The sequence below is a fragment of the Miniopterus natalensis genome, chromosome 13, assembly GCF_054644295.1.
Source record: "Miniopterus natalensis isolate mMinNat1 chromosome 13, mMinNat1.hap1, whole genome shotgun sequence".
Classification (NCBI taxonomy): domain Eukaryota; kingdom Metazoa; phylum Chordata; class Mammalia; order Chiroptera; family Miniopteridae; genus Miniopterus; species Miniopterus natalensis.
This window is the reverse complement of record NC_142093.1, coordinates 51,715,542-51,728,061: the sequence shown is the minus strand read 5'-3', so window position 1 is coordinate 51,728,061 and position 12,520 is coordinate 51,715,542. Positions and strand designations below refer to the sequence as shown.

At 35.7% G+C, this 12,520-nt stretch overlaps 1 protein-coding gene across 1 annotated transcript in view; it reads left to right on the top strand.

The window, feature by feature from the left end:
- ANAPC1 (anaphase promoting complex subunit 1) overlaps positions 1–12,520 on the top strand; it is an 87,710-nt gene that overhangs the window by 52,394 nt on the left and 22,796 nt on the right. The window contains exons 28-34 of the mRNA XM_016216200.2: positions 1,581–1,852; positions 3,886–4,120; positions 6,289–6,380; positions 7,667–7,801; positions 7,946–8,028; positions 9,173–9,251; positions 9,955–10,029. Of these exons, the coding sequence (XP_016071686.1) occupies positions 1,581–1,852; positions 3,886–4,120; positions 6,289–6,380; positions 7,667–7,801; positions 7,946–8,028; positions 9,173–9,251; positions 9,955–10,029 (971 nt within the window). The remainder of the gene's footprint in view (positions 1–1,580; positions 1,853–3,885; positions 4,121–6,288; positions 6,381–7,666; positions 7,802–7,945; positions 8,029–9,172; positions 9,252–9,954; positions 10,030–12,520) is intronic.

Below are 12,520 nucleotides of genomic sequence, written 5' to 3'. Positions count from 1 at the left end.
ACATTAATCCAAAATTTAATCTTTTAGCCATTTTGGTAGGCACTCCCTAAGGAAAAAAATATTTAATAATAATTTAGGAAAAAAAATTTTTTTAAATAGTCCATAAACTCTCACATTGATAGACCTGTTGTACTTTTGTATATTGTTATTCTTATTGTAGAATATATTGAATTCTTACTCTTTTACCTTTTGCCTTTTATTTTGTGTGCAAATGTTATGTGTTATGTGTATGATGAGTCACTGTTTTGATAAGTTTACTTGTTTTTCGTTATTAATCTTTGCCTTTTTTTGAGAAAGTAAGAGTCTAACTCATGAACTTGTTACCCAATGTAGTGCTGTCATACACCAACATTTGAATTAGCTCTTAGGTATAAAAAGCGAATGGTAAATTCATACATTTTACTTTGTGCTTGTGTCTCTGTGTGTATATGTGTATGTGTATACATAAAATCCAAGTAAGACATTGTGCATCTATTTAAAATTTATTTCGCATAACTTTCAAAGCTCCTTTAAAACCATATTTTCAAACCTCTAGTGAACTGTGTAACTGTGCGATATTTGGAATATTTATTTTTAATATTCATGACTTGAGCTAAAAAGATAAAAAGAGTTTAATATAGGGTAGATCAAAACCAGACTCGGGGAATTCAAAGAGGACATCATGACCGTTTAATTTACGTTGCTCTTAAATAATTGCACCACAGAATTAAGTTTAGTGTGTATTCTTATGGCTCACTGGGTAACTCAAGTGTATAAAAGGATGCTTTTTATAGCACTATGAATGAATTTGGTGATGTTAACAGTAGCATATAATTAGATATCTATATTATATATATATATAATCAGAGAGACATAGATAAGAGGTAAAGAGGATTTATAACTGTCCTCTCTTTTTAAAATGTCATTTTTCACTTAATGTCCTGAGAAAAATATGGTGTGGCATATTTAACATCAGCGTCACCAACCACATTTTGGAATGTATTGTTTATATAGTTTAACTGGAATACTTAGTCTTTATTTTATTTTATTATTTTTTAAAATATATCTTTATTGATTTCAGAGAGAGGAAGGGAGAGGGAGAGAGAGAGTTGAAACATCAATGATGAGAGAGTCGTCATTGATCGGCATGCCCCTGACTGGGGATCAAGCCCGCAACCTGGGCATGTACCCTGACCCAGGAATCGAACCACGATCTCCTGGATCCTAGGTTGATGCTCAACCTCTGAGCCACGCCTGGCTGGGCTTCATTTTATCTTTTAATAAGCTTCCTGCTATTTGAAAGAAAGATTTTAAAGCAGTGAGTATCCTAATCAGATCTGTATAACGTTAAATTGGTGTCATTTATCTTCTTAAAGCCCCATGCATTTTAGCAAAAAGGACACTGAATTATTTTAAGCACTTAAAGTTTTTCTACCTTATATCACATTTGATTCACATGTATAAAAGTTTCAGAACCCACAGTAACCTATTAAGGATTTCAAATGTAGAAAAAGCAATCTCTGTTCTCAAAAACCTAAATTTAACAATTTTGGTTTTGTAAATTTCTGTTCTCTCAGTTTTGAATTTGTTTGCCTGAATAGGGCGTGCCCCTCCTCGGAACACAACAGTAGACCTTAACAGTGGAAACATTGATGTGCCTCCCAACATGACAAGCTGGGCTAGTTTTCATAATGGTGTGGCTGCCGGCCTGAAGATAGCCCCGGCCTCTCAGATTGACTCAGCCTGGATTGTTTACAATAAGCCCAAGCATGCTGAACTAGCCAATGAGTATGCTGGCTTCCTCATGGCCCTGGGCCTGAATGGACACCTCACCAAGCTGGCCACTCTGAACATCCATGACTACCTGACCAAGGTGAGTGACTCATGCTCCCAGCTCCTGGGATTGTGCCTCACCTGGGCTACTGCGGTAGTTCCTAATTGTTCTGTTTGCTCTTCCTTCTTTATTCTTATTTCTCTAAATCCATTCTTCTGTTAGCAGGCAGAGTAATCTTTCTAAAGTGTAAATTGGAATATATCACTTCCCTGGTTAAAACTGTGTAATGGTCTTCCATTGCTCTGAATGTACATTTAAGAGCCTCAGTGGTCCTACTCATTTCTCCAGCCTTACTTTGTATACCCCTGTTCCCCTTGCTCCCCACACTCCTATAATGGGGGCTGGCCATTTTAGCTCCTTGGCATAAACTCTTCCTCTTGGCATAAACTCTCTCACTTTTATGCCGTAAAAATTCACCTATTTTAAGAATACAGTTCAGTGGTTTTTAGTATATTCACAGACTTGTGCATTCATTACCACTGATGATTTTAGAACATTTTTACCACCCTGTAAAGGCACCTCATACCCAGTAGCAGTTGCTCTCCATTCCTCTCTCCCTCTAGCCCCTGGCAACCACTGATCTGCTTTCTGTCTTTATGGACTTGCTGCTTCTGGATCGTTCATATACATGGAATCATACAGTATGTGGCCTTTTATGACTGGCTTCTTTCCCTTAGAATGTTTTCAAGGTTAGATCATGTTATTCCTTGTGTCAGCACTTCATTTCTTTTTATTGCTGAATAGAAACACTATTATATGGATATACTGTATTTTATTTATCTGTTCATCTGCTTTTTGGCTATTATGAATAATGTTGCTATAAACATGTACATGTCTTTGTGTGGACATATTGCTAGAAGTGGTAACTCTTCGTTTAAATTTTTGGGGAACCACCAAAATGTTTTCCAGAGTGGCTGCATCATTATTTTACAGTTGCACCAGTAGTACTTAGGAGTTCTCATTTCTCCACATTCTTGCCAACGCTTGTTATTTATAATTATAGTCATCCTAGTAGGTGTAAAGTAATATCTTATTGTGGTTTTGGTTTGCATTTCCCTTATGGCTAATGATGTTGAGTATTTTTTCATGTGCTCATAGGCTAATTATAAGTTTTCTTTGGAGAAATGTCTGTTAATATCCTTTGCTTATTTTTTTAACTGGATTATCTTATTGAGTTGTTTGTATATTCTGGATAGTAGTCCATTAACAGAAAGGATTTGCACACTTTCCTCCCATTCTTTTGGTTGTTTTTTCACTTTCTGATGGTGTCTTTGAAACATAGAAGTTTTTAATTTTGATGAAGTCCAGTTCACCTATTTTTTCTTTGGTTGCTATGCTTTCAGTGTCGTATCCAAGTCATTGCCTAATCCAAGGTCACGAAGACTTACACCTATGTGTTTTAAGAGTTTTATAGTTTTAGCTCCTGCATTGAGTTCCATGGTTATTTGCAGTAATTCTGGTATGTAATCTAAGGAAGGGGTCCAACCTGATTCTTTGGCATGTGGCTCTCCAGTTATCACAGCACTGTGTTTTGAAAAGACTATTCTTTTCCCATTGGATTGTCTCAGCACCCTTGTCAATCGACCATCAATATGAGTGTGTATTTCTGGATCACCTCAGAGCCATTTACATGTTGCTCTCTCACCTGACATTCTCTCTTCCTTTTTAAAGTTGAGTGCCCCCATCTCTGCCATTGTCCTGGCTAATTTGTATTCATTCTTCAGGTCCTGTTGTGCATTTTACTTTTTTAGAGATTCCTAATAATTCCTCAGCCCCTCCTAATCTAAATTAGGCCCCTTTAAAATACTCTTTCATATTACTTTCTACTTTATGAATGCATTACTTTTTAATACTATTGTTGTATGTTTTTAGTTTAACATTTTTTTCCCCATTAGGGCACTAGCTTCATGAGGACAAGGTCTGTGTCTGTAGTTTGCCATGGCGTTCTTGGTACCTCTCACTGTGCCTGTCACATTAAAGTACTTGTTGAAAGTACTGGCAGGCAGTATTTTATTTAAAATTTCATATCTGCTTTGGTAGTGACTTAAGTTTCTGTCTCCTTTCTATCTTAGGGTCATGAAATGACAAGCATTGGACTACTCCTTGGTGTTTCTGCTGCTAAGCTGGGCACCATGGATATGTCCATTACGCGGCTGCTTAGCATCCACATTCCTGCTCTCTTACCCCCAACGTCCACGGAGCTTGATGTTCCCCACAACGTCCAGGTGGCTGCAGTGGTCGGCATTGGCCTCGTATATCAAGGGACAGCTCACAGGCATACTGCAGAAGTCCTGCTGGCTGAAATAGGTATGGCATCAAAAGTGCTGTGTCTTCATTAGCATACGTTTCCCACTCCATAGGAACCAAAGTAAGAATGGTAGTAAAATTATTAAGATTAAGGAAAAAATAATAGCTGATGTATCTTACTAATTAAAAGGCCATACAAGTAATGCTTTCCAAGGCTGGTTTTACTGTGCAGGTTATTAGTCTGCATTTTTATTTGACCAGCTCACTATTGAGCTCCAGTGACCTCATCGATGAGGTGGCCTATGGTCTCAATCACATGTGAGCCTGCTTTTATCCTGCCAGGTCTCTGCCAGGCAATTCTAGCAGTGATTTGCACTTAAAACTCAGAGTTAATTACTTTGGCCCCCAAAAAACAAGTGTTTATGCTGTTGGACAAAAACACTTCTAAGAGAATGGAAGTGATAGACTCCTGCTTTCCTCCTTTACATGCTGGTGGGTATGTTGGTGATGAAATGCATTTCCTGCATTGTATTTTTCTGACCAGTGGAAATGCTACTGGCATTGTTAGTATGGGCAGTATTTTACATGTGTACTTACATATCTCGTTCTATCCTATTCAGGATCTTTTCTACAGATATTTGAGGGTATATTGTTGCAGATACTTCATTCTCTAGAATGATTATAGCAGTCAGCTATTGCCACAGTACTGCTATGTAACAAATAGCCCCACAGTTGGCCTGTGCATCTCTGCTTCTGGCTGCTCATCTGTGGGGCTGCTTGCTCTGGCTCTGCTCCAGGTCCCTTATTCTGGGGCCCAGGTGGGAGGGTATGCTGCTTTCATGGTGATGACAGAAGGCAGGGGAGAACCAAACGATGGGAGCACAGTTCAGGCATTGGCTTAATACTGTACCAGCTGAGACCCCAGGCCAAAGCCAGTCACATATCTACTGTGAGACTCTGTCAAGAGTGTGGGCATGTATGTACTGTCACTGTAGGGCCATGAAATACTGGAACAAACAATTTAGCCTGCTACAGTGATGAAATAAATTATTCTCAAAACTGAAATTTTCCTGTTACCAAAATATATAGCAGCATAAGTTAGTCTGAGAAACACTGTTTAGAAGATACTTCAGACTGGCTTTGAAAAGCTTGTTCCACCTACAAGGTAATTTAACATTTTTTGCCTATTTTTTAATGGTATCTGATAACACCGTAGTATATCACACAGCCATGGCACACTCTTTCATGTTGTAAATAGAGGATTTCATCTGGATTCTTACGCATATGCTCTTTTATATAATTATATACTGTTGTATATAATTACATACTGTTGAATGTACATACTGTTTATATTGCCCTTTTCATATATTGTTGTCATAAATGTTTTCCAAAATTAGCATTTTATATTGTTTAATATCATTGAGTTGGTATTCTATAAATTACCTAATTATTTTCTTATTTTCAGGTCTTTCAGTTTGTTTCTAATTCTTTGCTATTATGCATAAACATTATGCTGATTACTTTTGTGTAACTTTTCTTTTTTTAAATTGCATTCTTTTCATGAAGATAAAATCCCAGAAATGTGAACTTTTTGGAGGGCGAGGTCTTTATATATAATACATTTTGCTGCCTTAAAGGGTAGAGTTAGTGTTATGTGGTACTTTTTAAAAAAAGTATAAATTTTGCATCTAGCCAAGCTTTTAGGGTCAATACACAGAAATTCTACCATAATAGAGCCAAATCAGTATTATATAGGTTCAAAATAAGTGCCTGGGAACAAAATATTTAATGTGTTTAAAAACTTGTAGGAAATGTTCATTCTGTCCATTATCAGTATTTGAACATGTTTTCACCACATCAGATGAATGGGTTTGAAAATAATAAAGCAAAAACAAAATGTAAGAGATTAAAAATTGACACTCTTTTTGAGCATGCCTCCCTTAAAAATTTTTTTTTCTATTTGTAATTTTTAAAAATCAAACCTAAAGTTTCACAGTGTTTTAAAGTTACTGCTTTCAAATTAGAAAATTAAAAGAATCATTTTGTAGTTTATTTTGTAGTAAACTGACAGTTGTGGGCATCATTTGTGATAATGTCATGTCTTTCTGAGTGGGGTTATATTGAATCCACAATTCTTATGTAACTTACTAGAAAGTTAACTCTGAAACTCTATAATGAGTTAAGATTTTAAGAGACCAGCTTGAACCACATTATTTCCTATTTCACAGGACGGCCCCCTGGTCCTGAAATGGAATACTGCACTGACAGAGAGTCCTACTCTTTAGCTGCGGGCTTGGCCCTGGGCATGGTCTGCTTGGGGGTAAGCTCAGTCTGTGCCTTCCAAGCTTTCAGTGATGACTTCATGTTGAGATGAATAATCTTGACACTTTACTCTGAATACTGCTCTGTGACTTGACTGAAACTGATTTTTAGCTCTTTCTTTTTTCTGGATGTTTTCAAAGTGTTAGATTTGAAAATGGAGAGAAATGGTAGCAAAGAGTGGGGCTTTAAGGTTTCTTTTTCATGGCTTACATAGAAGTATTCATGAATGAACTAAGGGAATTAGGTTTTAAGACATAAGATGAAGAAGTGACAGCGCAAACAAAACAGAAATAGTGGAAAATGTGTAAATGATGGAGAACTTTAAGAGTCTGTAGTAGTTGCTAGAGAGAACCATAGCCTTCTCGTGGCCCCCTGGTTGTTCACTAGGCCTGGCAGAATGTTGCTGCAGTAGTAGTTGCTTTGTGACAGAGTGCGGTACTATGTTGACCTATTTTAACCCCATCCGTGAGACATGGTCTATAGAATTATCAAAAGCATTTCACTCAGTGACTGTATCAGGAATGTGGGTTCCTTGAAGAACCACCAGTACATTGTTATACTGAAGCTAGATTATACAAAGCAAGTTGACTGTTAGGTGATTGACTCATCACATTTACACATGAACTAAAGAGGCAGATGATTCAATCGAAAAGCTTCACAGTGGGAATTGGCACCTGAATTCTGGTCCCGACCAGAGTCCTGTCATTTAACTACAGTATTGTCTAGTGGTTAAGCAGCTCCATAGATTGTGGGGCCAAACTGCCTTGTGTCATATCCATTCCTGCCACTTGCCAGCTGTGTCACCTTGTGCTTCACTCTTTGTGCCTCACTTTCCTTGCCTATAAAACAGTAGCTATTTGATAGAATTGTCGTATTAAGTAAGTTAATCTATGTTAAACACACAGAATAGTACCTGGAGCAGAGTAACTCTTTAATAAGTTTTTATTATTATAGTTATTGTTACTTCAGTGGTCATAGGCACAATAATGAACCAGTTCAGATGTTCATGGTTCAGGTTTCCTTTCCATACTTAATATTTTCTTTGTTAGTGCAGTGAACTGTATTTTGAAGCTTTTATGTATTTTGTGACATGAAAGTATTGAACATATAAATACTGTAATTTTAATGTGAATTTGAGCATTAACTCATGAATAATTGTTATTTTAATTGCATAAGAACTTATAATACCCTACTTTGAAGTTAGTTTATTCTTTTTCACGGGTATGTGTTATGGACCTTATTTCCTAAGATTTCCTTTCACATGTCTGTTATTTAATTTTTCAGCATGGCAGTAATTTGATAGGTATGTCTGACCTCAATGTGCCTGAGCAGCTTTATCAGTACATGGTTGGAGGTCATAGGCGTTTTCAAGCAGGAATGCACAGGGAGAAACATAAATCTCCAAGTTATCAAATCAAAGTAAGTCCAAATCAGAACAATAATATAAAAATAGTTTTTATACCAACCTTTATAAATATGTTAATTTTAAGTATAGGCTAATATTCAGAAGAATTTTATAATAATTCACAACTCTTTTACGTGAATAAACTTTTCTTTTGATAGGAAGGAGATACCATAAATGTGGATGTAACTTGTCCAGGTGCCACTCTTGCTTTGGCTATGATCTATTTAAAAACCAATAACAGGTACAGTATCTCTGACCCTACCTCTGGCCAGACAGCGTGGCTTCCTTTCTGAACTCAGTAGTAAAACTAAAGTATCTTAATGTGCTTACTTCCCATCTACTAGATCAACCTGATTTTAATTCTCTCAAATACTACAGATTATATAGATTTTTATCTAGAAATAATATGTTTTGCTATTTTAATGATTTTGACACTATAATTGTCCATTTTTATTCATTTCTGTTTTCTAGTTGACAATAAAAAAATGTCCAAACTACTTTTTATTAATTTTTCATGTTGTGAGGACTGGTGAAGGCAGAAATACTTAGCATTATTCTATTCTTTGTTCCTATTTATAAAAATGGTTTCTGCTTAGTTTAAGCTTTCCTAGTGACCACACCACCTACCTTCCCAATCCCCACTTGAAAATAGACTTTTGGCAAATAAGTTTTATGTTTTGCATAGGAATGTAAATTGGGTAGGAGATATTAAACCATGTTTAAGTCTTTTAATTTAAAAAATATCCTAAGATTAAAGAAATTTTGTGTGTTTGTGTGTTAATCCTCACCTGAGGATATTTTTTCTATTGATTTTTTTATTTTTATTTTTGGGGAGAGTGGAAGGGAGGGAGAGAGAGAGGGAGAGAGAAACATCAGTGTGAGAGAGACACATTGATTGGTTGCCTCCCACATGTGCCCGACAAGGGGCAGGGTTCCAACCTGCAACCCAGGTACATGCCCTTAACTGGGAATTGAACCCTTGACCCTTTTTTGTGTGGGCCAGCTCTAAGCACTGAGCACACTGGCCAGGGCAAGACGTTTTTTAATGTTGTAAATTCTTCCTCTTAGAAAAAGTGAGTGTATGCAAAATTAAAGTGGGTAAGAACAGGCATTTGTTCATCTTCTGTTTGGATAAATGTGTATGTCAGTGCTTTCTTTGCACTGGAACAAGACAAAACGAAACACATCTGCCCTCATAGAGCTTATGTTATTGTAAGACATACACACATACACAGTAAATGTTATACTAGAGGACGTAAAGTACTATATATGCAAAGAAACTAGCACAGTGGATGGAGTGGGGGTAAATGTGAAATCTGTCTTGGGCTTCTTGATTGTTTTGCCTCTTCTTGAGCAATGTGCTTGTGGATATTTTTCACTAACAGATCCATTGCCGATTGGCTTCGAGCTCCTGACACCATGTATTTGCTGGACTTTGTGAAACCGGAGTTTCTCTTGCTTAGGGTATGGTACTTGGCCCTTTTTCATTTCTGTTAACATGAGGAGTCTGTATGTGGTTCTCAGGTTTAGCTTGAAGATGTACGTGTTTCTCCAAGGGGACCTTTTACTATTAATCGATCACGTACATGCAATTGGTAGTGTTCTTTTGAAGTTTCCCACAGTTAGCTGTAGGAATGCTGGAAAGGCAGCCACATTGACATGTAATACTTGGAGTTGACATTTCAGCTGCTCACATTATTATTCAAAACTTCCTATCAAGCAACAAATGACTGGGGCTTCACTACTGCTTTCATTATTAGTAAGGGTACAAGGGTATAATTAATGACTGTAACTGTTTGACATAATTATCTGAATTATTCCCTCTATAATGTTTAAACTTGTCTGTTTTTAGCCTATAAAAGCTTTGAAATTACATAGATGGCTATGCTTTTATTTTTTTCTTTTATGGAACAAGTTTTAAAATGTCCTCTCCTACTTCTCCAAATTTTGATGACTGTCAACCTAATTTTAGTTTTTTTGTGTTAAAATTGAAATCTTCAGTTTAGTTTAATGATTGCTTTAGGTTGATACTATATGCTTATTTTATTTTTGAAATTTACCATCATTTGGGAATTGATTCTGAATTATTCTATTTAACATTATCATTGTTATGAAATCTGTGAACTTTGCCTGCTGTAATTAATTTTATCTGTATTACATTTTAAAGACACTTGCTCGATGCCTGATTTTGTGGGATGATATTTTACCAAATTCCAAGTGGGTTGATAGCAATGTTCCTCAAGTAAGTACATATGATAAATATTATTATATCTTTAATAGCATAAAATTATGGTTTCTTGTGGGCTATTTCAAAAGCCTATAAAATACTTCTTCTTAGGAAGGCAATATTGATGATTATGGTATCTCTTGAAAACATAGGAACTTTCATTTTAAGATTGTGTGCTGATCATAGGTTAACCTCCCTTTCTGGCCTAGGATCCCAAGAAATTGTAGTTTAAAAAAATTAAATATACCAAAGCACTCTTAAAAAGTATTTTTGTCATTTTTATCCTAATTAGGCACACATCTAAGATGCTGTTTTACTTTGTGATGATTTAGATCTCTTATATAATAACTAATCTTAATTAATTTATGGCATATTTATCCAATAAGCCAAATAGTTACAAATAATCAGACTTCATAAAAACTCCAAATCAAATATTATAAATAAATGTTGTCCTTTAATCAACAGTCCATGTCTGGTGGTTTCAGTTCCATTTTATTTATAAAATAAATCTATTTATCCTTGGGAATGCTTGAGAGTATTTCCTCTAATATTTGAATAAGAAAAAGTTCAAAATAAAGGTTGAAAGGACTTTATACAAACATCCATATTACCAATTAGGTTCTACAGTTAGTATTTTACTGTGTAAACTTGTTTAACTACATATCCATTTTTCTCTATCTAGTCCATTTTTTAATATATTTCAGTTAGTTGCAGACAGTACTGTACTTCCCCCTAAATATTTTAACATGTGTATCAATAACTAGAAGTCAGTATTTATTTACATTCTTTCCCTTTTAAGATAAAATCTATATGCATTGAAGTGCACTGATATTAAGTATACTATTTGATAAGATTTGATTAATGTATATGCTCGTGGAAACTAACCTCCTTCAAAATGACCAGAAGTTTCTTCCTTCCCCTACCCACTCAGTTTGTTCATTCCCCCCCTTCCTCAAGGCAACCAGTTTTCTGATGTTTTCCCAGAATAAATTAGTTTGCCTGATGTAGAACTTTATATTAATGGAATAACATGTAGTGTGAACCCTTTGTATAAGGCTTCTTTCGCTCAGCATGACTGTGAGATATTAATGGTTTGTCCTATTTATTGTTAAGTAGTACTCCATTGTATGAACTTAACACAGCTTCTTTTTCCATTCTCTTTTGTTTGATACCTGAGCTGGTTCCAGGTTTTAGCCATTATGAATCAAGCTACTATAAATATTCTTGTACAAATATTTTTGTGCACTTATGTTTTAATTTCTTTTGAATAAATATGTAAGGTGGGAATTACTGAGGCCTAGAGTAGATGATATATTTGGTTTTATAAAAACTGGTGAGTCTTTTCCTAGAGTTTGCACCATTTTACATTTTGGCCAGCAGTGTTCAAAAATGCTGGCACTGCACATCTTGCCCATATTTGGTGTTAGTCTTTAATTTTAGTTATGCTGGTAAATATGTAATGATATTTAGTATGTAGTTTCCATTTGTATTTCTCTGACTTTTCATTTGCTAATTGTTCCTTCAGATATCCTCTTGTGTGAAGCACCTGTTCCTATCTCTTGCCTGTTTTAAAGAAATTGTATTTTTGTTTTTTTTATTATTGAGTTGCTAGAATTTTTAATATATCCTGGAAGCCTATACTTACTTAGATATATGTTTTGCAAATAGTTCTCCCAATGTGTAGTTTGCCTGTTCATTTTCTTAGTAATATTTTTGCTGAGCAGGAGATTTTCAAAGTATGATAATGACTAGTTTATCAGCTTTTTATTTTATGGTTATTGTGTTTTGTGTCCTAAGAAAAAAACATTTGCCTAACTCCAGTCCTAGAGATATTCTCTTGTTCTTTTCTCTAAAAACTTTTGGTGTATAGTTATGGCTTCCATCTCAAAATAATTTTGTTTATAACATAAGGTAGGCATCGAGATTTTTTTTTTTTTTAAATGTATCTTTATTGATTTCAGAGAGGAAGGGAGGGGGAGAGAGAGAGAAACATCAGTGATGAGAGTCATTGATTGGTTGCCTCTTGCACACCCCCTGCTGGGGATTGAGCTGGAAACCTGGGCATGTGCCCTGACCAGGAATCGAACTCGATCTGGATCATAGGTTGATGCTCAGCTGCTGAGCCACGCTGGCCAGGCAGAGGTTTTTGTTTTTTGAAAGTATGAATATTGAGTTAAACAAACACAGTCTGTTGAAAACACCTTCTTTTCCCTGTTGAATTCCTGTGGCTCTCCTTTGTCAGGAGTCAGAGAAGCACATAAGTGTGGGTCCATTCCTATGCTCTGTATTCTGTTCCTTTAATCTGTTTGTCAGTCCTTTGTTGGCATTATACTCTTAATTACTGTAGCTTTATAGTAAGTCCTGAAGTCAAGGAGTGCGTGTCTGCCATTTTTTTTTCGTGATTTCTTTGAGTACTCTAGGTCCTTTGCATTTCCACATAGAAGTTAGAATCAGCTCCTCAGTATCGATATAATTTGGTGGATAATTCAAATTGTGTTAAATCTAT